Source organism: Brienomyrus brachyistius, chromosome 12, assembly GCF_023856365.1.
Source record: "Brienomyrus brachyistius isolate T26 chromosome 12, BBRACH_0.4, whole genome shotgun sequence".
Classification (NCBI taxonomy): Eukaryota; Metazoa; Chordata; class Actinopteri; order Osteoglossiformes; family Mormyridae; genus Brienomyrus; species Brienomyrus brachyistius.
Genome location: NC_064544.1, coordinates 26899459 through 26924589, shown reverse-complemented (window position 1 = coordinate 26924589; position 25131 = coordinate 26899459). Strand labels below are relative to the sequence as shown.

The window sequence follows — 25131 nt, the reverse complement described above, 5'->3', positions numbered from 1 at the left end:
TTAATTTAGCTATTAAAGAGGGATCCTTCCACAGGGATCAGAGAACAACCATTATCTCACTAGTTAGTTTTTAGTTTTTCAATATGTCTGTAATGCCCCACCTTTAGCTTGTTTTGCAGGGTCGGCGGTAGTGACAATCCACCGGTCACATAAAATAAGAATAAATAAGAATAAATAAGAATAAAAAATGTTGTCTTCTTCTACCAGCATATCCTATGTACAGTACGTGGGTGATGTATTTCCATTAATCCTACTTCCCATTTAACATTCAGATCAATCGGCTTGGCTAGTTTTGTCGTGTAGTTTGATATGGTATTGTGCGGGAAAACATCCATAGACGCATTGCTTGGGAGCATGACATAAGAGCCACTTTCCTCCATGGCTGCTTTTGATGGAACTGCCTGCCACAAACACATGCCATCGCACTTATATGTCAACTACTTGGTTAGCAGGAACCCAGCTGTTAAATTTGTCAGACCATCCCAGCCATTTCACTAAAAACATTTTTTTACCACGCTGCGTTTTTTTTGCAATGATTTTCTCAACTTTGAAGTTTTTGTCTTTGTCTAATCTGATCTTTTGTAGCTCATCGGTGTAAAATGTCCCCTCTATGATTTCACCGTCATAATCTTTTAACTTATACACCAGTGGTATTTTAGGTAGACGTTCAGCGACTGTAAAATACTCATCAGTAAAAGTTTGCTCATATCCTTTGAGGAAAACACAGAAGTCTGAAGGATCTATAGTGTTTAATTTGGTATGTTTTGCCCACAGTCCCAAGTTTGACAGATCCTGCTGGACCACCAAGTGCGTTGTTTTAGCAGTCACCAGATTATGGGTGATCAAATGCAGTTCTTTTTATATGAAGAGTTGAGGGACTTTGTTGGCCAGTAGGGTTGGGCGATGTCTACCTAACTGGCAAATGACGATGTCTACAGTAAAACATTCTGATGGAAGATGACATCAGGGTGGGGGTGCGGTTGGGTCATCCTGATAAGGTGCTATACATTTTTCTATAGTCTTTTTTGCATTATTAATGACTATTCATACACTCATTAAGTACTTAATAATAATCCATCCATCCATCCATCCATTTTCCAAACCGCTTATCCTACTGGGTCGCGGGGGGTCCGGTGCCTATCCCAGAAGCAATGGGCACGAGGCTGGGAACAACCCAGGATGGGGGGCCAGCCCATCGCAGGGCACACTCACACACCATTCACTCACACAAACACACCTACGGGCAATTTAGTAACTCCAATTAGCCTCAGCATGTTTTTGGACTGTGGGGGGAAACCAGAGTACCCGGAGGAAACCCCACGACGACATGGGGAGAACATGCAAACTCCACACACATGTGACCCAGGCGGAGACTTGAACCCGGGTCCCAGAGGTGTGAGGCAACAGTGCTAACCACTGCACCACCATGCCACCCCCACTTAATAATAATGTATCACTAATTCTATCTTTTGCACATTTGAGCCCATTCACAGTCCTTCCTCCCTGGTCTTTCCTGCCTTGTGTGTCAGATTGTGTAGTTCAGTACTTAAACTTGTCGACAGCGGACGTGGATGTACTTGTGCACTCAAAAAAATATAAGAAGTACGTGATTTGACACCCCAAATAAGGGCAGCAGAATTGGAGGTGAAGCCATCTATACTAACAGCAAAACTTCTATCAGAGAGAAAGGACCTAAACCACTGCAAGGCTGAGCCTGTAATGCCCACCCACTGTTCCAACCTGGATAAAAGAATGTCATGGTCTATGGTGTCAAACTCTGCTGTTAAATCTAAAAGCACAAGTAATACAGGATCCCTGGAGTCAGTTGCCAAGAAAATATCATTAAAAACTCTTAACAGAGCAGATTCAGTGCTGTGGCGACTTTTAAATGTAGACAATTCTTTCAAGAAGTTTAGCCTATAGAGGTAGGTTGGAGATTTGACAAAACAGTAGGGTCTAAGTCTGGCTTTTTTAACAAGGGTTGCACCACAGCATGTTTAAAGCTTTTCGGCGTCACACTAGAAATTAAACTGCTATTGATAATAGCAAGAATAAAAGGACCCAAACTGAGGAAAACTTCCATAACAAAATGAGGAGGGATAACATCAAATGGAGAGCCAGAAGGCTTCATACTGAATACCAGATCTAGGGCTGCAACGATTCATCAAGTATTGTAACTCAAATAACTTGATTACACAAAATCCTCAATGCAAATTCTTTGCTTTGATGCTTTGTGAAATCTGCACGACTATGTACTGCTTAGTGATCAGCGTGTTTCACTCTGAGGATTATTACTGTCGCACAGTGTGCTTACGCTGCATTACGTGTAGGAGGTTTGATTTGATGGCGCAATGGAGGAAGACAGAGAAAATAGCGAGGAAAGTCAGAGAAAAGGACAAAAATGTGTAAAGTTTGGGACCATTTCAAACAAAAGAAAAGTGAAAATACTGTACAGTGTGTCCATTGTAAAACCGAATTAGCTTACCACAATAGCACAATAGCAATTATTCAACATATCAACAGAAAGCACCCAGTCTATGCATCCAGTCCACAGAGCGGAACCAGTATAAGGTAAGTGCGAGTGTTTCACTCACATCTGCGACTAAAATAGACCTGCTATAGAAATGTATTTATGGGCATTTGTGTGAATAAAAAAGTATGACAAGATTCAGCCCAAACAGCACCTATTTTTCCTCAATAGAAACATTGATAAGACGTAGTGAAAATGATGCTGTCGTACAGTAGTTTAATTAAGATGGAGCTGGAGCCCGTCTGTATACTAGGAGCAAAGAGACGGTTCCATTACAGAAATGGTGAACTCAGGTGGAGTGACGGAAAACAACAGCAGTGCTTGTAATCGATACTAAACCTTTACTGGTAAAGAGCTGGCGAGAGTCCTTAACCAAACCAGCTGTTCAACAAGCTGAAAGGTGAAGAAAAGCGATGTTTTCAGCTGCTCCCATCCACCGCCGTTTGTCTTCCACACCAGCAAGGCTACAGTAAAGCTATACAAGTTTAACACACACATGAACATGCAAACATCATTCCTACCTCATCCACACTGTAAACAAAAAATAAAAAATCCATTAAAAAACGGAAAATGTACTGGCAAAACTTTACCGGCACATTTTCCGTTAAGTTAACAAACTCTTCCTTCAAGTCTCAAGGAAAATATTGTAAATTCACAGTTTTCCACAGTTTGTTGTTCCAAGGAATATTTCTTAAATAATACTTTATTTTGATTTTTAATTCTTCATTCTGCGAATTCAGATTTGTTTGTGTAATAAATGGTGTTGTCAACAAAACTACTAAAGGTAATCTGAGAATATCTACTCTGCAAGCGACTTTACCTGACTAAATCTAAGCCTACTGAATGTGAGGTGATCTCTTGGATACACATATTACTCCAAGTTGAACTCATGCAGGTATTTTTTGTAGCATGTATTTATTTCATTACTTATTTCATAACCATATTTATTAATATAAATTTGAACAAAATGGGATTCCGTAGTTTTACGAATGCAGGGAACTCCTGTTGCTTAAGCATCAACACAAAAACCAAAGCCTAGTATAGACAGACGTACACACGTGGACAAAATTGTTGGTACCCTTCAGTCAATGAAAGAAAAACTCACAATGGTCACAGAAATAACTTTAATCTGACAAAAGTAATAATAAATAAAAATTCTATGTAATTTAACTAATAAAAGTCAGACATTGATTTTTAACCATGCTTCAACAGAATTAATTAAAAAAAAAACCTCATGAAACAGGCCTGGACAAAAATGATGGTACCCCTAGAAAAGACTGAAAATAATGTGACCAAAGGGACATGTTAATCCAAAGTGTGTCCACTAATTAGCATCACAGGTGTCTACAATCTTGTAATCAGTCAGTGGACCTATATATAGGGCTCCAGGTAGTCACTGTGTTGTTTGGTGACATGGTGTGTACCACACTCAACATGGACCAGAGGAAGCGAAGGAAAGAGTTGTCTCAGGAGATTAGAAAGAAAATTATAGACAAGCATGTCAAAGGTAAAGGCTATAAGACCATCTCGAAGCAGCTTGATGTTCCTGTGACTACAGTTGCACATATTATTCAGAAATTTAAGATCCATGGGACTGTAGCCAACCTCCCTGGACGTGGGCGCAGGAGGAAAATTGATGACAAATCAAAGAGACGGATAATACGAATGGTAACAAAAGAGCCCAGAAAAACTTCTAAAGAGATCCAAGGTGAACTTCAAGCTCAAGGAACATCAGTGTCAGACCGCACCATCCGTCGTTGTTTGAGCCAAAGTGGACTTCATGGGAGACGACCAAGGAGGACACCATTCCTGAAAACAAGTCATAAAAAAGCCAGACTGGAATTTGCCAAACTACATGTGGACAAGCCACAAAGATTCTGGGAGAATGTCCTATGGACAGATGAGACAAAAATTGAACTTTTTGCCAAGGCACATCAGCTCTATGTTCACAGACGGAAAAATGAAGCATATCAAGAAAAGAACACTGTCCCTTCTGTGAAACATGGAGGAGGCTCTGTTATGTTCTGGGGCTGCTTTGCTGCATCTGGCACAGGGTGTCTTGAATCTGTGCAGGGTACAATGAAATCTCAAGACTATCAAGGGATTCTAGAGAGAAATGTGCTGGCCAGTGTCAGAAAGCTTGGTCTCAGTCGCAGGTCATGGGTCTTGCAACAGGACAATGACCCAAAACACACAGCTAAAAACACCCAAGAATGGCTACGAGGAAAACATTGGACTATTCTAAAGTGGCCTTCTATGAGCCCTGACCTCAATCCTATTGAGCATCTTTGGAAAGAGCTGAAACATGCCGTCTGGAAAAGGCACCCTTCAAACCTGAGACAACTGGAGCAGTTTGCTCATGAGGAGTGGGCCAAAATACCTGCTGAGAAGTGCAGAAGTCTCATTGACAGTTACAGGAATCGTTTGATTGCAGTGATTGCCTCAAAAGGTTGTGCAACAAAATATTAAGTTAGGGGTACCATCATTTTTGTCCAGGCATGTTTCATGAGTTTTTTTTTAAATTAATTCTGTTGAAGCATGGTTAAAAATCAATGTCTGACTTTTATTAGTTAAATTTCATAGAATTTTTATTTATTATTACTTTTGTCAGATTAAAGTTATTTCTGTGACCATTGTGAGTTTTTCTTTCATTGACTGAAGGGTACCAACAATTTTGTCCACGTGTGTATGTCACTTTCCCAAAATTCTGCAGCAGTGCTACATGTTGCCAGTAGTTCTACATTTTCTCCCTCTGTACCTGTATAGGGCCTGCCTGCAGCACCAAAGGACTCCGCGAGACGCCTGTCTCACCCTAACAGCACCTGTCTCTCTCCTCTCCTCCTCTTCCATTCACCTCATCATAAACTCTTCATATTCTGTGTTATGATTTACTCTAAAGTGTTTGACCAGGTTTGTGGTGTTGCCACAACGCCTCACTGTCTTGCCACATATGTCACAAACCGCATCTTGGTTGTTTGTGGAGCTGAAATAGCTCCGTACATGACTCCGCTTATGCTCAGCGTAACTGACTGAGTGAGCACATCCACGTGCTGCTACGCCTACGCATTTATACAGCCGTATTTCGCATATGACTATGACTGGCGGAAGAAGAAGTAGTTTCTGTCAACTGAGCCCAGTTTTTAAAAAGTAATGCAGTGGGATTTTGGGTCACGGATTGGATCAAATCTTGGAAATGGGTTTTTCAAAAGTAAAAGAGGGATTCTGAATTAAGATCAAACCATGTAATCCAATCTTACATTTGATTTGGATCAAACCTGCCCTTTGGGTTATTCAAAACTTTGAAGTCAGATTGGGATCTATTTGATCCAAAAAACAGGATTATCCTGATCCCATCAGAAGGGTGGATTCAGTTGTGATTTTTTGACCCAAATTAACCAAATAAAATATATATATACATATATTTTTAAGTGAATGATCACAAACAATGGTTACTGATGATATATAAATTTCTTCATATTTGAAGCCAATATGAAGCATGTCACATATAATGATATTGAGATATGGTAAACAACAACAAAATAATATCAAAGCTATCAGATGTCAAAGAAATGTCACTGTTGCTCATAGCTCTATAATTCCACAGTATATTAATGACAATGACCACAACAGATATACTCATTTAGTCATTTAATAGCAAAAGTAATTTCTCACAATTGCATCTCTAATTGCATGTCCAGTGTGTCCATCATGTAAGAACATTGGTGGCTGTTCTGGTTCTACATCAGGCTCAGGTTCATCAAAATTGTCATCAAGAGGGACATGACGCCTGGTTGCAATGTTATGCAAAACAATGTGTGCAAGGATTATGTTGCATGCCATCTTGGGTTGCACTCGCAAGTAGTTAAGACATGCAAACCTTCTCTTCAGGAGTCCATTTAAGCGTTCAATGGCACATCTTGTTTTGCAATGTGAAGAGTTGAAGAAGCAAGACTCATCAGGTGTGTTTGCAACTGGAAAAGGGGTCATTAGCCATGGTAGGAGGGGATACGCACTGTCTCCCAATATTATGCCATTTGGTCGGTGGGATCGTAGTGCTCTGTATAGTGCACTTTCTCTTAGAATACGTGCATCATGAACAGACCCTGGCCATTTCACAACACATGTAGCTGCCCTCGGAATCAATAATAAAGTAGAGAGTCTCCAAACGGGTGCAATGTATTTATTGCCGCTCTGCGAGCACCGTGAAACTAAGGAAAGAATATAAATAAACAATGAGTTTTGCACACTGTTCGAAATAAAATGTTAACAACCTTAATAGTAGTTTAGTGTACATACAAATTCAATACAACAAATATTCAGAAGCTACACAAACAAAAATAAGTAGTTTAAACAGAGAATAACATTACAAAACAATCAACAGTGCATACTTAAAGGTATCGTACCTCGATCCACTTCCCGAGGGTACAACGTTAATTTCTCAGCTATTCTCAATCAGGCTTGTTGGCGATTCATGTTACAAGCCGCTCCCGCGAAGATGCACGAGAAGCGCAATGGAGTTCTGCGCGCGATCTCAAGTCTTCGATTTTCCCATAAACCCTCACTATTGCCGGCTACTTCGCGCCGTCTCGCTAATTTCAAAATAAGGCTCCTAGATGATTATGCGTTCACTAACAACACAGTTTGTTATTATGAGGTCGGCGTTGCCCACAAGTTGGATGTTAATGCTGTGCCTCCCCTTTCGATTGACATATTCCCATTCCCTTTCATAGGGTGCTTGGACATGCACATGAGTACAATCAATAGCACCAATAGTGCTAGGCATGTTCCCCATATGAAAAAACTTGTGCTTAGTCTGAGCTGTCTGGTCATCCTTGGGAAAGTAAACAAATTTATTGATCAGTCTGCCCAGTGCTACTGACATAGCCTTCACCACATTACTCACGGTTGTTTTCCTTACTCCCATGTTGTCACCAATTACTTGGTAGAAAGTCCCACATGCGTAAAAGCGCAGAGCGATTAAGCACTGTTCCTCCACGGATAAAGCATGACTCCTTTGGGTTTGGTGTTGGAGTGTTGGCCTGACAAGATCTGCAGTGTACTTGATGTCATCTCTCCCAAAACGAAAACGTGCATACAGTTCTTCTGATGTGTATTGCTCAAGTGGTTTTGCATGCTCAGCATCCACCCTTTGACGGTACCTTCTCCTACAGTAACGATGAACAATACCCGCCATGTGGATGCATCTGTAGGCAAGAGAAATGAGTGCAAAGACATGATGTCTTTAAATGGTGTCACCCATTAACAAGCAATGAGCGGATTAGTGTAAGCCTAATTGACCACAAGCCAAAGCAATCATGCTCAAGGCTTTTAAGATCAGTGTTGCTACACCAAAGAATTGGAAATATGGACTCAAAAGGGCCTAATTTCACTGTGCCAGAAACCTGTGCACTGCTGGAGGGTGTTCGAGCCAATTTTGCCTCAATAGTAGGAGGTTTCAGTTCTGCAAAGGGTGGAGAAGTGACTAAAAAAGTAAAACACAATATTTGGGAGGACATAACCGTTCATGTCAATTCCATGGGGTCTGGCCAAAGGAGGACCATATGCATATTACACACTTCCGGCGCCGTCACGGACGGCAGCCTGTCTGGCGTGCTCTGTGCATCTATGTTGCTTTTCTTCTTCTTTTTCTGTTTTCTTTATTTATTTTAGTTTATATAGTTAGTGTCTTAGTTTATAGTATTTGTATTGATAGAGTAATTATTTAATTATCAAGACACGTTAAGGATAACTACTCCTGCACGCCTCTGCGATGAATACGACGCCACACGGCTCCCTTGTTTATAGCCAAGGCAAGCTGCTGGGGCTCCGGCAGCACAGCCGCGCCGGCGTTCGGCACGACATCCCCGCGGAGTTCAAGAGGAACTACCGTGGCTGCAGAGCCGGGAAAGCACAACGGCGGAAGATGAAAAGATTTCGTCCTGCTCTCCCGTCTGTTGTGACTGGTAATGTTAGATCTCTGGTGAATAAGATGGATGAGCTGGCCGCGCTAACAAGGACTATGAAAGTTTTCCGGGAGTGCAGTGTTATGTGTTTCACGGAGACATGGCTGCATGAAAACATCCACGACTCTGTGGTGGATTTAAACGGGTTTCAGTGTGTGAGAGCGGACAGGGACACCGTCAGGAGTGAGAAGAAGAGGGGAAGAGGACTCGCTCTTTATGTAAACAACCGCTGGTGTTCCCCCAGTCACGTTAAGGTGAGGATGGCTGTGTGTACTAAACACATTGAACTGTTAGCAGTCGGTCTCAGGCCATATTATCTGCCCAGGGAGTTTTCCCTCGTCGTTATCGTTATTGTTTGCATAGCCCCCGACGCTAACGCGGCGCAGGCGTATGACGTCATCAGTTCGGTGACCGCAGACATCCTGTCTCGAAGTCCGGCCGCCTTTATGGCTGTCACGGGTGATTTCAACCACACAAACCTCTCCACTGTTCTACCAACTTTCAAGCAATATGTAAACTGCAAAACCAGAGACAATAAAACACTGGACATGTTCTATGCCAATGCTACTGAGGCATACAACTCCATCTCTCTACCTCCCCTGGGCAGGGCTGACCACAGCCTGGTCCATCTTCAGCCTGTTTACAAACCTGCCGTCCAAAGACAACCTGCAGTCAAGAAAACTGTGACAAGATGGACAAGGGAGACAGAGGAGATTCTGCAGGGATGCTTTGAGGCAACGGACTGGGATGTTCTTTGCAGTTCCCATAGGGACAATATAGATAATCTGACAGACTGCGTCACAGAATACATTAACTTCTGTGTGGACACTGTTGTTCCCAAAAAAACTGTTCGTTGCTTTCCCAACAATAAACCCTGGGTAACTAAAGACATCAAAGCCACACTCAACAAGAAGAAGAGAGCTTTCAGTAATGGGGACAAAGAACAGTTGAAACTGGTACAGAGGGAACTTAAATTTAATATTACTGAGGGGAAAGACTGCTACAGGAGGAAGCTGGAAAGCAAACTCCAGGAAAACAACTCCAGGGAGGTGTGGAATGGAATGAGGGCCATTACTGGCCTGAAACAAAACAGAGGTGTTGGGATGGATGGAGACGTGGAATGTGCAAATAACTTAAATCTGCACTTCAATAGGTTTGACTCCCCTACGTCTCCTCCCCCCACACTCAGCCCTTCTCACCTTCTCCATTCTCCTACTCCGTCTATTGCCCCCATAGACTGTCTCTCTCTGTCCCTCTCACCGGATGACATCAGAAGGGAACTGTGTAGACTTCAGCCCAGTAAAGCTGCAGGTCCTGATGGCATCAGTCCCAGGGCCCTCAGGTGCTGTGCTGCCCAGCTGTGCGGAGTTCTACATCTGATATTCAATATGAGTCTGAAACTGCAGAGGGTCCCGTCACTCTGGAAGACATCCTGTCTGGTTCCTGTCCCCAAAAAGATCCACCCTTCGACCCCCGGCGACTACAGGCCAGTGGCTCTGACTTCACATGTCATGAAAGCGCTGGAGAGACTTATCCTGAAACATCTGCGGCTGCTGGTGGAGCCTTGGCTGGACCCCCTACAGTTTGCTTACCGGCCCCACATCGGCGTGGAGGACATAATCATCTACCTGCTGAACCAGGCTTATTCTCATTTGGACATTGTAGGAAACACTGTGAGGGTCATGTTTTTTGACTTCTCCAGTGCCTTTAACACAATCAGACCATCACTGCTGGGGAATAAGCTCACGGAGATGCAGGTGGACGCCCCACTGGTAGCCTGGATTACAGACTACCTAACAAATCGACCACAGCATGTCCGGCTGAAGAGCTGCTGCTCTGATAGCATCCTGAGCAGCACGGGGGCGCCACAGGGGACTGTCCTATCTCCCTTCCTCTTTACCCTCTACACGTCTGACTCTTTCCACCCCTGTCACCATCAGAGGAACAGATGTTGAGGTGGTTGAGGATTACAGATACCTGGGGGTTCACATTGACAGTAAGCTGGACTGGTCCAAGAACACAGATACTGTTTTCAAGAAAGGGCAGAGCCGGCTTTACCTACTAAGAAGGCTCAGGTCTTTCAATGTTTGTAGGAAAATGCTGACTATGTTCTATCACTCTGTGGTGGAGAGCGCAGTGTTTTTTGCAGCTGTGTGCTGGGGCAATGGGGTGAAGGCAGCTGATGCCAACAGGCTGAACAAGCTGATTAAAAAGGCTGGTTCTGTCCTGGGGGTCAGACTGGAGAACCTGGCGGAGGTGTCTGAGAGGAGAATGCTGAAAAAGCTTCTCAGCATCATGGACAACCCCTCCCACCCCATGCACGCAGACATGATGGGTCATCAGAGCTCCCACAGCAAAAGACTAATAGCCTCCAAATGCAGAACCGAACGCCACAGGAAATCCTTCTTACCTGTGGCAATAAGACTGTATAACTCTTCCTCATTCTGTAGATGACCTTTTCAGAATCTGTCATTAATACTCATTTGGATCGTGCAATATTACTCTGTTTGTTATCGAATGTTTGTTTTATCCATCATCACATGCTGATATCGCAATTATTCAAGGCACAAACACTTAGTCACTTTTCATTACACATGCACTAATAATCTGTTATTTTATTATGTTTGTTATAGCTTAGTTATAGTTTTTTCTTTTTTTAACTTTTTACAGAGTATGAGTGTTTGAGTATTTATATAGATACAATACAGTATCACTCATAGTTATTTTGCACTATTATTTTCTTTACCTTACCTTTATTCCTATTGATGCACTGAGCATGTAAAGGACAAAAGAATTTCCCTTGGGATAAATACATTTTTTTCTTATCTTATCTTATCTTAAAACAAGTTATGCTGCGATGGAAGAACCTTAGGGCCAAGGTCACAAAAGACCTTACTGAAGCCAAGAACCCCCAAACAAGTAACAAGCCATATAAAAGGGGTGATTTCACGGATATGGTACTTGATATCATCGGAGGAGAAAAATCAGAGGCTCTGCATGGCATTGAAGGCATAGAAGCAGATGGAGAGGCCACAATTACAGAGACTAGGACTTCAGAAGAACGCAAGCAAAATTCTCCTGCAGAGGAAATGTTTGTCCTAGACTTAACTACAGTGACTGAGGAGGAAGATAGATCCCCAGTGGATGTAGTGAAGACAGTCCAAGATGTTCCTAGAAAACACAAACGTACCTCAGCTACAAACAAGGATGGTGACAGCTATGAGTTACTTCTTAAGCGAGAAACCGAGAGAGCAGAAATAGAAATTGAACTGGGTAAAGAACAAATCTTGCTTGCCCAACTGCAGCAGAAGAAAGTGCAGATGGAGATACATCTCCTAAAGGCAAAGATGGAAAGTGCTGGTGTTTGTCCTGTAAATGATTTTTGACTTTTTTACAGTATTGTTTTTGTTTTGTTATTTAACATTAGAACAAACTAAAAAAATGTAAAATGTTTTTTTTGCAGTGTTTCTGTTTCTTACAATTAAAACAAACAATGGCTATTTGTGGCCACTGGTATTTTGCCTACCTGTTGTTTTTTGCTAAGCCAGTAGGCTACACTGTTGGTTCCATTTAAGGCTATTGTCATGCCCGGCTCGTCCGCTCCTCCTGTGTGCCACGCCCCCTGATTACCCACGTGTTTTCTCCCGATTGTACCCAGCTGTATCTAGTTAATTTGCTCAGTCCTGTGTATTTCAGTCCGTGTCTTACCTGAGTCCACTGTCTGTCATTGATGTTAGTCAGTGTCTGATGTCTCCTTCCCCGATTCCTGCTAATAAATCCCCGTTTACCCCGAGTACGGCCTGCCTTGCCTACTTCCTGCCCGCTCGATCCGCACGATCGCCGCTCGCTGCCGTACCGCCTGTGACAGAATGACAGACCACAAAAAGAAAGGCACCCAGAGAAGGAAGACAAGACCGGAGGAGACGATCCGCCTGGGAGCCTGTTCGCTCTCCCGGCTATGGATCGCTTCGGAGGACGGGGAGGAGAAGCCCGTCCGATCTCCAGCCCTAGGGCCGACTCCACAGGATTCCTACCCCGTGTGGAGGTACTGGCCTTCGAGTGAGGACGAGGAGGAAGAGTCCTTCCTCTACCCTTACCAGGAGCCGGAGCCGACTCTCTCATCGCCCGTTTTCACGGACATCGCACCACCTCTCGCCACCGCTGGGCGCCAGAGAAGGAGGAGGAGACCGGCGATCGCCTGTCCCGAGGAGCTCCCTCCGTTAACACCCACGGACACACAGCTCTCTCCCCCTGCAGCAACCACCCCGGAGGCGCTACCCGCGCCTCACCCAGGGAAGCCGGCAAACTGCGCCTCCCAGTTCTTTGCCCTCCAGGGGTTTTTCTGGAGGATCTGGGAGGAACTGATCCCTCCAGTAAGTCGGGAGGTAACGGAGCTTACGGCGCGACTCCAGAGGAGCTTTGCAGCGTTTACTCCCGCTTCCGACCCGGAGGAGCTGGAGACTATGGCAGAGGACGTGCGGCAGCTCCTCCAGCTCCAGAGGGCTGCAGTCCCCGCTCCCGTGCAGCCGCCGTTACCGGCGGACCCCGCTCCCGTGCAGCCACCTTTACCGGCGGACCCCGCTCCCGTGCAGCCGCCATCGCTGCCTGCGCGGCCGCCTTCTCCGCCTGCGCAGCCGCCTTCACCGCCTGCAGCAGCTCCAGAGCCGCACCTGTCCTCGGCTCCAGAGCCCAAGCTGCCGCCCTCGCCGCCTGCAGCAGCTCCAGAGGCGCCCCCTCCGCCTGCAGCAGCACCAGAGGCGCCCCCTCTGCCTGCAGCAGCTCCAGTCCCTGGCCCCGTTCCTGATCCCCTTCCCTTGGTGACTCCAGCTCCCGATCCCCCTCCAATCCCTTCGGCCCTAGTCCCTAAGGTGGTCCCTGAGGACTCCACCGAAGCTCCTCCCTCTTCGGAGGTGGAGGAGCTTGAGTGGGACCCCTCGGGGACCCTGCTGGTGACTCTGGTGCCCTCACCCCGGCGAGCCCGGCCCCGGCCGCGGGGCTTCCTGTCCGTGTCCCATAAGGGGAGGGGACACAGACGCTGGGCTAGGGTCCCTCCCGCCCTGCCCCCTGGCTCGCCCTCCGTCGCCTGCGCTGGGGCTCGGGAGGCGCCTGCAGGTCCTGGCCCTCCGGGTCGGACGTCGCCTGCGGGTCCCCCTCCGCGGCCTCGTCACCCGGCCTCGCTCCCCCCCTCCGATACCTGATCGGTCCTGCGCGGCGGACGACGTCGCCGCCTGCGGCGGCTCCCCCCCTCGCCTTGCCCTCGCCAGGGGCCCCTCCGGCTCCCTCGTCCCCTTCCCTGGCGCTCCCTCCTGCTCCCTCCCTGGCCCCTCCGCGGGTCCCTCGCCCTGTCTCCTCAGCCCCTTCGCGGTCCCCTCCGGCCTCCTGGCCGCCTGCGGCCCCTCCGGCCGCCTCCCGTCGCCCGCTGGGTCTCCCTCGGGCTCCCCTTAGTTCCCCCTCCTTGTCTCCCTACGCCCCTGCCTTTGTCCCGCCTGTCTCTGCCCCTCCGTTTTCTGCTCGCCCTTTCGTTCCGCTCGTCTCTGTTCCTTGTGCCCCGGTGTACCCGCCTAGCACTCCTGGCCCCTTTGTTCCGCCCGTTCCTTCTGTGTCTCCCTTCCTGGTTTGCCTATCTGCTTTCCCGACCCTTTGTCAGGTTTTGTCTTTTGTCTTGTCCCTCGCTCTGTTCTGTGCCTCGGTCTTGTTTCCCGTCCTGCGTTGATTTTGTTTCTCAGGTCCTGTTTTGCCTCGTCCCGTCCGTCGCCCCCTTCCTTGGTGCACCCGGTGAAGCGCGCCTTTGGGGGGGGGTTCTGTCATGCCCGGCTCGTCCGCGCCTCCTGTGTGCCACGCCCCCTGATTACCCACGTGTTTTCTCCCGATTGTACCCAGCTGTATCTAGTTAATTTGCTCAGTCCTGTGTATTTCAGTCCGTGTCTTACCTGAGTCCACTGTCTGTCATTGATGTTAGTCAGTGTCTGATGTCTCCTTCCCCGATTCTTGCTAATAAATCCCCGTTTACCCCGAGTACGGCCTGCCTTGCCTACTTCTTGCCCGCTCGATCCGCACGATCGCCGCTCGCTGCCGTACCGCCCGTGACAGCTATGGTAAACAGGATTTAGTAATCCTGAAATCTGAAATTTGGATCACAGTGATCCAACCCAATATTCCTTAAAAAAATTTTTTTTTTGTCATAAAAGTAAGATAGATCAGTTAATCCTGAGTAGCAAAACATGGGATTTCCAAATCCGGACCAATTTGATCCAGATTAAATTTTTTTTAAAACTGGGCCCTGGGTATCATTTAGACGATCCTGGTCGTACAGTTACTTTCCATTGTGTTCCTGTTAAACTACACATTTACCCCAAATTCCTAAAATATCGATATTTTATTATGAGAATCGATTCTAGAGCATAAATATGGTATCTGAATTATCAATATTTCAGTATCGATCCGCATACCACTACTTTACTGTTTTTGTGGTGAGCGTGATTCAGCTTCTGGTGTAAACTGAAAGCGGAAGTATAGTCAGAAATGCTCATTTCCTGTAAGGATATAACGGCGTTACCATGCATATTGGCCGTTTATAAAAAAAAAGACAATATATGGCTACATTTTCCTATCATAGAAACAGTTATTAGTATAAGAACAAAGGTGGCGATGCAGATCAAAAGTTGTACCGTTATTTTGACCGTGTTCAAGATTGTCGTTATCTTTGACGGTATGTACATTTAAAGACAGTTTCATGTGTCTCGTACCTCGTGTAATACTGTTGAAGAAATGTAATTGAGTTGTTCTTGTTTTGGGTGCATATATTATTAATGTACCAATATGTTCTTACCAAATATATTCAAGTAACTGAGTTGCAATAGATGTTTCGTGCTTATTATTTAATGTTTTGTTGTCATACAGAGATTTTATATCTCTTATCCCTGTGGCAGGTTTCCTGCTACACGGCTCTGCTGGTCCTCTAACAGCCCGGCTGGGAGGAGCTGTACTGCTCCCCTGCTTTGTGGACAGACCCCTGCCTTTGGAGGAGCTGGAGGTGGACTGGAGAAGGACTGATTCAGACACCATCGTGCACCTATTCCAGGGGGGTCAGAGCAGACCTGAATCACAGGGGGACGCCTACAGGGGCAGAGCCCACTTCTTCTCTCAGGAAATCCCCAAAGGCAACTTCTCTCTGCTGCTTGACGGTGTGAGGACTGCAGATGCAGGAGTGTACAAGTGTGTGGTTTATACAGAGCAGGAGCAACGTGAAACACGGGTGGAGATACAGGAAGTAGGCAAGTAAACCTTTCTGGTTTATGGCTTAAGATACATGGACCCAGAGGCATAGGTTTCTTATTAACATTGGGGGAGGCGAGTTTATCGAGGTCAGAGGTATGACGTCACGTCTGTAATGGCGCTGTGTACAGTTAGTGTTTTTATTCTTAAAGTATTGGTGCTACACTCACTGTATATAAAGTGAAATTCATCTTTGCTCTTTTTATATTCATCTTCACGTACATGACAGTTTAAGTGCAGCAATGTCCCGCCAGCAGGCCCAACCGCGTCCGGGCCAGGCTCCTCTGTCAGCCCGCCCAGGCGATCACGCATGTGCAGAGAGAGAGAGAGAGAGAGAGAGGCTGATGTCCTGACGTTTATTAAACTCCCTGGTGGGATACAGTAAGAAAGGGGTGAATCTCGCAGGGTTACAGTATTTGGTTTATTTTGGTAAATTGTCATGTAAATGATTATTTAATTACTTAAATCGTCATTTAAATTATTATTTAAAAACTCGTATCGACTGTTCTTTAAATGCTTGTTTAAATGATTTATAGGATACCAACAACCGTTAAAGTGATCTGTCAACGTCACCTATGAAACTCAGTCGGCGGGCTCAAAATAATATCTAACATCTAACTATTTACATTGCAAGCAAAGTCACAAAAGATCGATATGGCGTATTCGATTGAATGGTGGTTTTAAACCGCATTTTATCTGTTCCGTCTAAGGGCCGCATTACAAAAACTTCCTAACTTTCAGATCCTGCCTTAGATGGATGGATGGATGGGCGGATGGATAGCTTTATTAATACCCAGAGGGAAATTCAGTTGTCATAGCAGGCAGGTATATTTAAATTAAACAATAAAATTGCAATAAAATACAATACAATAAAAGAATAACATGAGAATAAAAAAAATAGGATACAGTAAAATACTGAAATCGGATACTACGACAGACAAGGTGCAAAGATGCAATTAGGATATGCAGGAATTTGAGAGCAAATAGACGTAACGAGTCGAATTTGGTCACCACCGGTGTGTCATGAGCATTTGAGTTATAGAGTCTAATAGCACTGGGCAGGAGTGATTTCCTGTATCGGTCCTTAATGCAGCAGGTTGAATGAGTCGATTGCTGAAGCTACTCTTGAGTTTCTGTAGTGTTTTATTTGGGGGGGGGGGTGAGAGACATTGCCCATAATTGCCAGCAGCTTCACCAGCAGTTCTGCCCCTGCCCCCCTCCTCCACGCTGACAAGCTTGCAGCCAATAGCAGACTTAGGCTCCCTACTGAGTTTGTTCAGTCTGCTGCCTTCCTTTGCTTTGAAGATCCTCAGCTGTTTGCTAACAATAGTAACTCGGGTTAGAACCTGATTTAGGATAAAGCCATTACAGATGAACAGATCCTAGGTTATTGCTCCTGTCCTAACTTAAGACTGGAAATGTGTATTACACAAGCTTCTTAACTTCCAAAATCTTAAACTCTCCTAACTTTTGGATAACTATACATCCCTGATCATGACAGAATGATAAAGAAATATATACTGTATATTGCAGTTTAAAAAAAAAAAAAATCTTGTTTTTATGGAAAAAAATCTGGCAGCTGGGTTTGCCAGAATAATGCTGTAAAAAAACACAGCAAAAACATAATAATCATTATGGAACAATGTAATTGTCACGATCTAAACCGGAGCGGTCGGGCAAAGCGGCGATCGTGCGGGTGCGGCGAGCAAATAGCAGACAGACAGGCAAAGTCGGGGCAAAACCAGGGATTTAATCACGGAACCAGGACTGGGAAACATAGCACACCAACTAACATCAATGACGGACAAGGGTAACAGGCAAGACCAGGACTTAAAACAGGACAAGACTAAGCAAAGTAATCAGACAAGGCTGGAAACAATCAGGGAAGCACACGCGGGTAATCAGGGGGCGTGGCACACACGAGGAGCCGGCGAGCCGGGTCATGACAGTAATAAAAATGTACAAAGTACAAAAATACAGTTTAAACCAATAAATTCAACACTGTATTTATGCTGAATTTGTATGACAATAATACTGCAAACCAGTTCTTTCAGTAAGACTTATATCCAATTATCACTTATTGTCCATTGAATCCCATTCAGTTTCACTGAAAATACCAAACAAACAATATTACTGAAGTGAAAAATTGTCATTGTTGGCACCATAATGTAATATGTCCTCAGCATTTAACACAGCGGTGAGCTACTGTTATTTAGCACTCAGGGAGCAGTGCATGGGAATGGTAGCATGCTGACTGGGGATTCAAACCAACAACCTTCCAATCACAAACACACCGCCTTACCCATTAGATCCACTGCCATTATTTGGTAGAAAATCCTCATTATGTGTCATTAAACTTAATTTTTCTGTAAATTACCTTCAAAGGTTGTTTATAATATAATGTTTTTTGATGTGGGGCGGCATGGTGGTGCAGTGCTTGGCACTGTTACCTCACAACTCTGGGACCCAGGTTCGAGTCGCCGCCTGGGTCACATGTGTGTGGAGTTTGCATGTTCTCCCCATGTTGTCGTGGGGTTTCCTCCAGGTCCTCCAGTTTCCCCCCACAGTCCAAAAACATGCTGAGGCTAATTGGACTTGCTAAATTGCCATAGGAGTGCATGTGTGAGTGAATGGTGTGTGAGTGTGCCCTGTGATGGGCTGGCTCCCCATCCTGGGTTGTTCCCTGGGTTGTTCCCTGCCTCGTGCCCATTGCTTCCGGGATAGGCTCTGGACCCCCCTTGACCCAGAAGGATAAGCAGTTTGGAAAATGGATGGATGGTTGTTTTTTGATGCAAGAATAATTTCTTACAGCGAAAGCAACATCTAATTTTGCATATAGACAATGCGAATAAATACCAGCTGATTCACATTTGCCTGACTGTCTATGCAGTATCAGGGAATTTACACATAAAAGTAACGCATTACAGACAGATGTGGGAAGTTCAGGTCCAGAAAGTTCAAATCCAGACCAAGGTTTTGTTTCAACCAAAAGTTGAAAAAAAATTTACTTTGAATGACCTTCATTGAATCATGTACAGTGGTTCCACCCAAATAGAATGAGTATTTTGAAAATGAAACACTGATTTTAACTTGATGCATTGACATTGTGTTCTGATAACAGAATGCAGTAGAATTTATCTCACAAATATTTTTTCATGTCTAATTACAGACGTTCCTAAACTTGTGAACAGGATTCCGGCCATTCGTAACTTGTAATGTTCGTAAGTTGTTATTCAACATCATTTTAAGGGTATATGCAAGTACAAAGAACTAGGACGCTGGGAGTACGCACGCTATGCTGCTGTGCAGCAGGAGTAGCGGCCAGAAGTTGTTCTAGGTGGAGCTGGCACACAGAAAAAAATTGATGTTGTGGACAGGAAACAGGAGCCCAAGGAACATGATTTTGACTTACAGTCCTCTTCGTTCGTATGTCTGAAAGTTCCTAAGTTGAAAGTTCCTAAGTAGAGGAGTGTCTGTAATAGAAATGAATAACTTCCATTAAACTAAATTAGGTACATAATCTAACAGCAGCTATAATAAAAGGTAACTGAAAGACAATAAAAAATACTGTGAAGGGCTGTTTTTGCAAATGCGTCTGCTCTGTGGACCTGGGTTAAATGAAGCCCAAAACCATCTACTTTCGTGAGGGGAAAAATTGGGATGGGCTTTGTATTACCAAACGACACACGATGGAACTCTGTGTTTCTTCTTATGCAGCAATAGTCGCTCATAGTCACTCAGATTGTAGAGGGGTGGGTCCAAGCAACTAGAAGAGGCAGGACAAACCAATCAAATGTCTTCAACCCATGTCCTCTACAATATGATTGGTTATCTCTCTGAATCAATCACTATTTATTCTGCCCTCAGAACAAGTATGTAGCACTACCCCGAACATATAAGTTTCCCCTTTATATGGGAAGGGAAAACACAGCGATGTCAGGTTGCCAGATTGTATGAATCTTCCTGTTCTTGTTCCAGAGCGGCTGGTGGTGACGGGTGCAGATGAGCCTGTCTATGCACATGCTGGAGAGGATGTGACTCTCAGCTGCTCTGTGGACACCCATGTTAATGTGACAGAGCTTCAGGTGGAATGGAGAAAGACAGACGATGACGGTGACATCTTGGTGCTTCTGTATGCTGATGGAGAGAACAGACCAGAGTCTCAGGATGGGAGATACTCTGGAAGAGCTGAATTCTTCACAGAGGAAATTCCCAAAGGAAACTTCTCAATGAAACTGAGGAAAGTCAAGATGGAAGACAAAGGAGACTTCAGGTGTGAAGTCCACTCAGATACTGATTCTGCCAGTACAACTGCCAGGATAGCAGCACTGGGTGAGTCAATAGAAGTACTGTTTTTAACATGCATCTCAGCATAGTTCTGTGTGATTAAATCACATTTTCATTCCCCTGAGGGTCAGTGGTTATGCTGCAGACTGATCTTTATATAAATGCCATAGGGTTTAATCTGCTCAGTGTAACCGTAGAAATGGTGAAATTTAGTACAACTTTAAAACACAAAATGCATTAAATGAACAAATTGTTTCAGGCTTCAGCTTTAGTGCAGTTTCAGCTCTGTCATAACAGGTATTATATTAGAGTGATGCAGTGTAATGTGTAATTATGGTTTTATTATTAATATTCACTTAGGAGCTACAGAGACCATGAGAGTGTGACTGGGAAAAATGCAGTAATAACAGTATTTTATTGACTGTCCATAACACCGTACGACTGGGTAATACAGTTAAATAGCCCATTGTAACATGTTGTGTAAATATGTCCAAGTCATATATGGGAATATGAAAAATCTCATTTTATAAAATTTCTTCTCCACTTTGTGAGACTAAACATGGTGGTGTCGATTATACTGCAGCAAGACAAACAGCCTGTTTTAGAAAATGACTAATGGAATGTAATTCTGAATATTTTAGGTTATTCATCCCTGCATTGGCTGATCCTGGGGCTGTGCATCACTGTCACACCTGTAGTTCTACTTACTGGTGCTTTATCTGTCAGGCATTTAATAAAGGAAGGTAAGTGTAGCATCTGCTCTGTCATTTCTAGTAATTATGATGACATCAGTGGATCCATGTTTGCAGCCACTTATCCTGTAGAGGGCATCTCAGCAGACATGGGGCATCAGGCAGGACTGTATCTACACAGGGTGTCTGTCCATTGCAGGGCTTAACTGTGATGTAATTAACATACTTTGATCCTGTTTCTCTGGTAACAAACACATATGTGTGAATATGAATCATTTCCGAGAGTTTTATTACTATAAACCCCTGCAAACTAAAACAATGAACCAAAGCTGATGTCCTCATTGAAATTATACTAAAATAATGCAGGATCTGCATTTGGTGAGACTGACAGTCTGTACTGGGTGTCTGTAGGTGTGAATGCAGCAGAATGACCATCTGAGGATGGCTGTAGATCATTACACTTTGCATGAATCATCACCTAATGATAAAGATCATGTGGTTAAATCTGATTCTACTTTCTGTCTATAGATAAAAGCAAACAGGCCCTGCTGAGTCACTGCTCATATCTCACAGTTCCACCAATCATGGTTTCCGCAGCCTTCATCCTGTGGGGTGTAACTGAAGGTGAGCCCAGTGAATATGGTTTAAAGAAGATTTACAAAGAGACAGATTTTATTGTTTTTGTTGTGCAGGCAGTAAGAAATAAGCAGCAGCAGCATAAACAGCAACCTGCTGGGGATTAATTATGTAAATGAGTGACTCTGTAATCTGAGGCTGATACTTAGTATTTGTAATCTGTACTGTGATGATTCACTTTTAAGGTGAATAAGTTTCCTTCATAAATGAACTCATAGTTATTTATAGTTTGATATGTATTTCCTAAAATATTATTTTATTGACACTTTGAGTCTGTAGGATCATGTAGGTTTGATTTTGTTTTCTCAAAATGAGCATCTGCTTTTCTGGATTACCTGCAAGAACAGGGAGATTAAACACACGGTGATGAAATAAAGATATATTTTACATCAGCAGAGGCAGCGCCCCCTGGTGACTAATTATATAATTTTAGATATTAGCAGTCAGTAATGAAGTGACAGGTAACATAAAATCCAATTTAAAGTTCAGCAGAGCAGAAGGAAGGAAGTTATGAGAAGCTAAGAAATTTAGACATGAATAGCAGGGATCCTAGTGCTGCATTCAGAACTGGGGAATAATTCTATGGCTGCCCTTATAAATACTGTAAGAGGAAAAGATTCCTTCAGTTTTATCAGTGATGGGGGAGGTGGGGGTGGGGGGATGTGGCTCAGTGGGTTATTATGTTTCCCCTGCATTTGGAGGGTCACTCATTCAAATCTCAGACTTGACAGAGTGATTTTACACATGGGCCCCTCAGCACGGACCTGAACCCCCCACTGCTCCCGGTATGTTCTGACCCTGCTGCACTCTGCTAAATAAATAAAACTTAATGTTACCTGTTTCCCAGGATCCACAGAAGAGGCTGTTACTTGTCCTGCCATCAGTCTTATGTATATCCTGCTGTTGATAAATATGGCTCCATATCGGAAATCATTCACAGGTATGTTTACATATTTCCATGTTTCCCATCCTGTTTCCTACACTTCATATTAAAGGAGGTTGTCACTGTTTGGGGGAAAAAAAACAGTAAAATAAAGACAGGTGTTTATAATTAGTTTGACCAAGACAGCGATCATTGTCAGCACTGTGTCAGAGCGGTTTGGAGAGGAGCAGCTGAGAGCTTCCAAAGGACCATATGTAAAGAACCAAAGAGCAGTGAAGATCCATAGTATCAGGCAGGAGATGGAGACCCTCAGGTCCCAATACAAACAGGCAAAAGAAGAGGAGTGCAGTGGCTTGGCTCAGCTGATGTACATCCTACACAAGAAGATCAGGGTCCTCCAGTGGGCAGAGTGGCATCGGAGACGACGCTGTGAAAGAGCCTGAAAGCACTGCATTCATCACCAAGCCCTTCAGGTTCATGAAGGATCTGTTAGGGCAGAAGCATAGCAGCAAGCTGGCCTGTTCACAGGAGGAGAGGGACCAGCATCTGAAGCAGATGTATAGTGACCCAGGAAGAGATCAGGACCTGGGAGAGTGCGGCACAGTGATGCAGCCGACCGAGGCAGCTGTGCAGTTTGACACGTCAGACCTGCAGCTGAAAGAGGTTCCTGAGGTAGTCAGGAGAGGATGAGCAAGTTCAGCTCCAGGCCTGAGTGGCTCCCATACAAAGTGAACAAGAATCACCTTAAACTCTTTCTGTGCCTGTGGAAGCTCCTCTGAGTCGTCTAGAGAAGGACAAGTATATATTTATAAAAATTACTATTCTGATTAATAGCAGAAAGTTTGCACATGGGTGATATATGTCATAAATGAGGAAAATATTCATTACATTCTCTAAAATGTGAATGTATTTTAAGCTTCATTTTACATCAGGTATGAATTAGCAGACTAAACTCCCGTTGCGGGTCCATTTGTCTTAAACAGCAATGGAGGCACAAAAGATCTGAGTAAAAATCAAATAAGGAGAATTAAAAACAAATAAAAAGGGTGGGTGGAAAAGTTATGTGTGGGAGTGATTTAGTGAAATAGTTACCATGACGAGTGAAGTGCTGGTAATGTCATGTGTAACACGGTATTAGTATTCTTAATGCTCTGTATTTGGGAAGATGACATGCAGAGTTATAGTCTGATGGGAGTAAAGATGTCAGTCTGTGTTCAGGCTGGTGCCATTGAAAGAAGAACTTTCACTTTAAGTTAATGTTTATTTATTTAAAACCAGCTTAATTCAATGTAACATGTTATCAGATCATCATGCTTACATGTATCCCACTGAGAAACACTGGTAATGTGTGATCGGGGGCCGGTCTCTGATACTTTATTCGGGTGGGTGGCGGGTGGATGATTTATATGTACATGTGGATTCGGATGGAGTCAGAGCCGATCTGCACATCACTAATGGTGACACAGCTGATCAGGGAGGCTGGGAGAACAAAGACAATCTGTCAGTCCTGTGGCCCGACCTGGAAAATGCATAAGGCTCAATTCCACACAAGCTGGTGCAGCTGCCTCTGGTGGAACATCGTGTCCCCAGTAGTAGGGGTCTCACTGCGGATTCCTGCAGCAGTGTGAGGCTGAGCGCCTCCTCAGGAGCTGTTATATCAGGCTGGAATAAGGCTGAGACCAGGATCATCACAGGCTGCATTATCTCTGTGATCCTGCTCTCTGTCGCCATGAACATGCTCATAAAATCTGCTGAACCAGAGTACAGAGAGTCTAACACAGAAACTGCCCAACAGCAGCCTCCCATCAGAGCACTTATGGATGACATAACAGTCACCACAGAGTCAGTCCCAGGACGTCACTGGATCCTGCAGGGGCCTGAGAAGCTGATGGGCTGGGAGTGGATGGAGTTCAAGCCTCCAAATCTAGGTCCATGGTGCTAAGGCGAAGGAAGGTGGATGACAAATTTCGGTCCAGTATCGCAGGTACTGACATCCCAACCATCACAGGGAAGCCTGTTAGGAGGCAAAGTGTTTGGCAGCATCCTGAAGGACACAACAGGCATCAAGTCGACCTGCACTGAGTTGGATGGCTGGCTGAGATCAGTGAACCAGTCTGTCCTACTGGGGTAATTTAAAGCATGTCTGTACCAGCATGTCATTCCTCCAAGAGTCCTGTGGCCACTCCTGGTTTATGAAGTGTGAACCCCAACAATAGAAACCTTGGAGCAGAAAGTCAGCAGCCACCTCCGGAGCCTGAGCAGCATGGCTCTCTATAGTCATCAAAACAACCTGTGACTGACACTCAAGTCCTTGGAGGAGGAGTTCAAGGTTACAGGAGCTGGGAAAGTGTTGCTGTACAGAGGGCAGAGGTGGACATTTCAGGTCCAGAAAGTAAAAATCCAAACCAGGATTTAGTTTCAACCCACCAGTTCAGTATAAAGAGTCACAGACACAGAGTACTCAACTGGTTGGTTGAAATAAAATATTGGTCTAGATTTTTACTTTCTGGAACTGAAATGTCCGCGTCCGGCAGAGGGTCAAACGATCTGAAGGTAGCCAGAGCTGGCATAATGGTTTTGCAAGCCAAGTTTAAGGCTGAAAGTGGTAGGAGTGGTGATGCAAGGCTGAGCTGTACTAGGATCCTTCTCCACATCCCACCTTAATCACTCAAGGGAAGGAGGAAAACTTCCTCGTCCAGCAGGAAGTGAGAGCAGCAGTAAAAGAGGAGAGATTGTGTTGGATGGTGGGAATAAGGCAACAGGAGGTTTAGTCAAGATGGGAAAATATGGTTGAGAAGAAGGTGACCTGGGCTGAGCTGTGGAAAGCTGAGCTACACAACATCAAATTCCTCATCCAAGTTGTTG

The 25131-nt window shown here is 44.5% G+C and overlaps 1 protein-coding gene and 1 long non-coding RNA gene across 2 annotated transcripts in view; one reads left to right on the top strand and one right to left on the bottom strand.

Annotated features, from left to right (window-relative positions):
- LOC125705349 (uncharacterized) overlaps positions 1-25131 on the top strand; it is a 180831-nt gene that overhangs the window by 87966 nt on the left and 67734 nt on the right. The window contains exons 2-6 of the mRNA XM_048971878.1: positions 15423-15767; positions 19747-20100; positions 20697-20798; positions 21276-21371; positions 22231-22323. Of these exons, the coding sequence (XP_048827835.1) occupies positions 15423-15767; positions 19747-20100; positions 20697-20798; positions 21276-21371; positions 22231-22323 (990 nt within the window). The remainder of the gene's footprint in view (positions 1-15422; positions 15768-19746; positions 20101-20696; positions 20799-21275; positions 21372-22230; positions 22324-25131) is intronic.
- The window catches only part of LOC125705380 (uncharacterized), a 104711-nt gene that overhangs the window by 71256 nt on the left and 8324 nt on the right, over positions 1-25131 (bottom strand). The window lies entirely within an intron of this gene.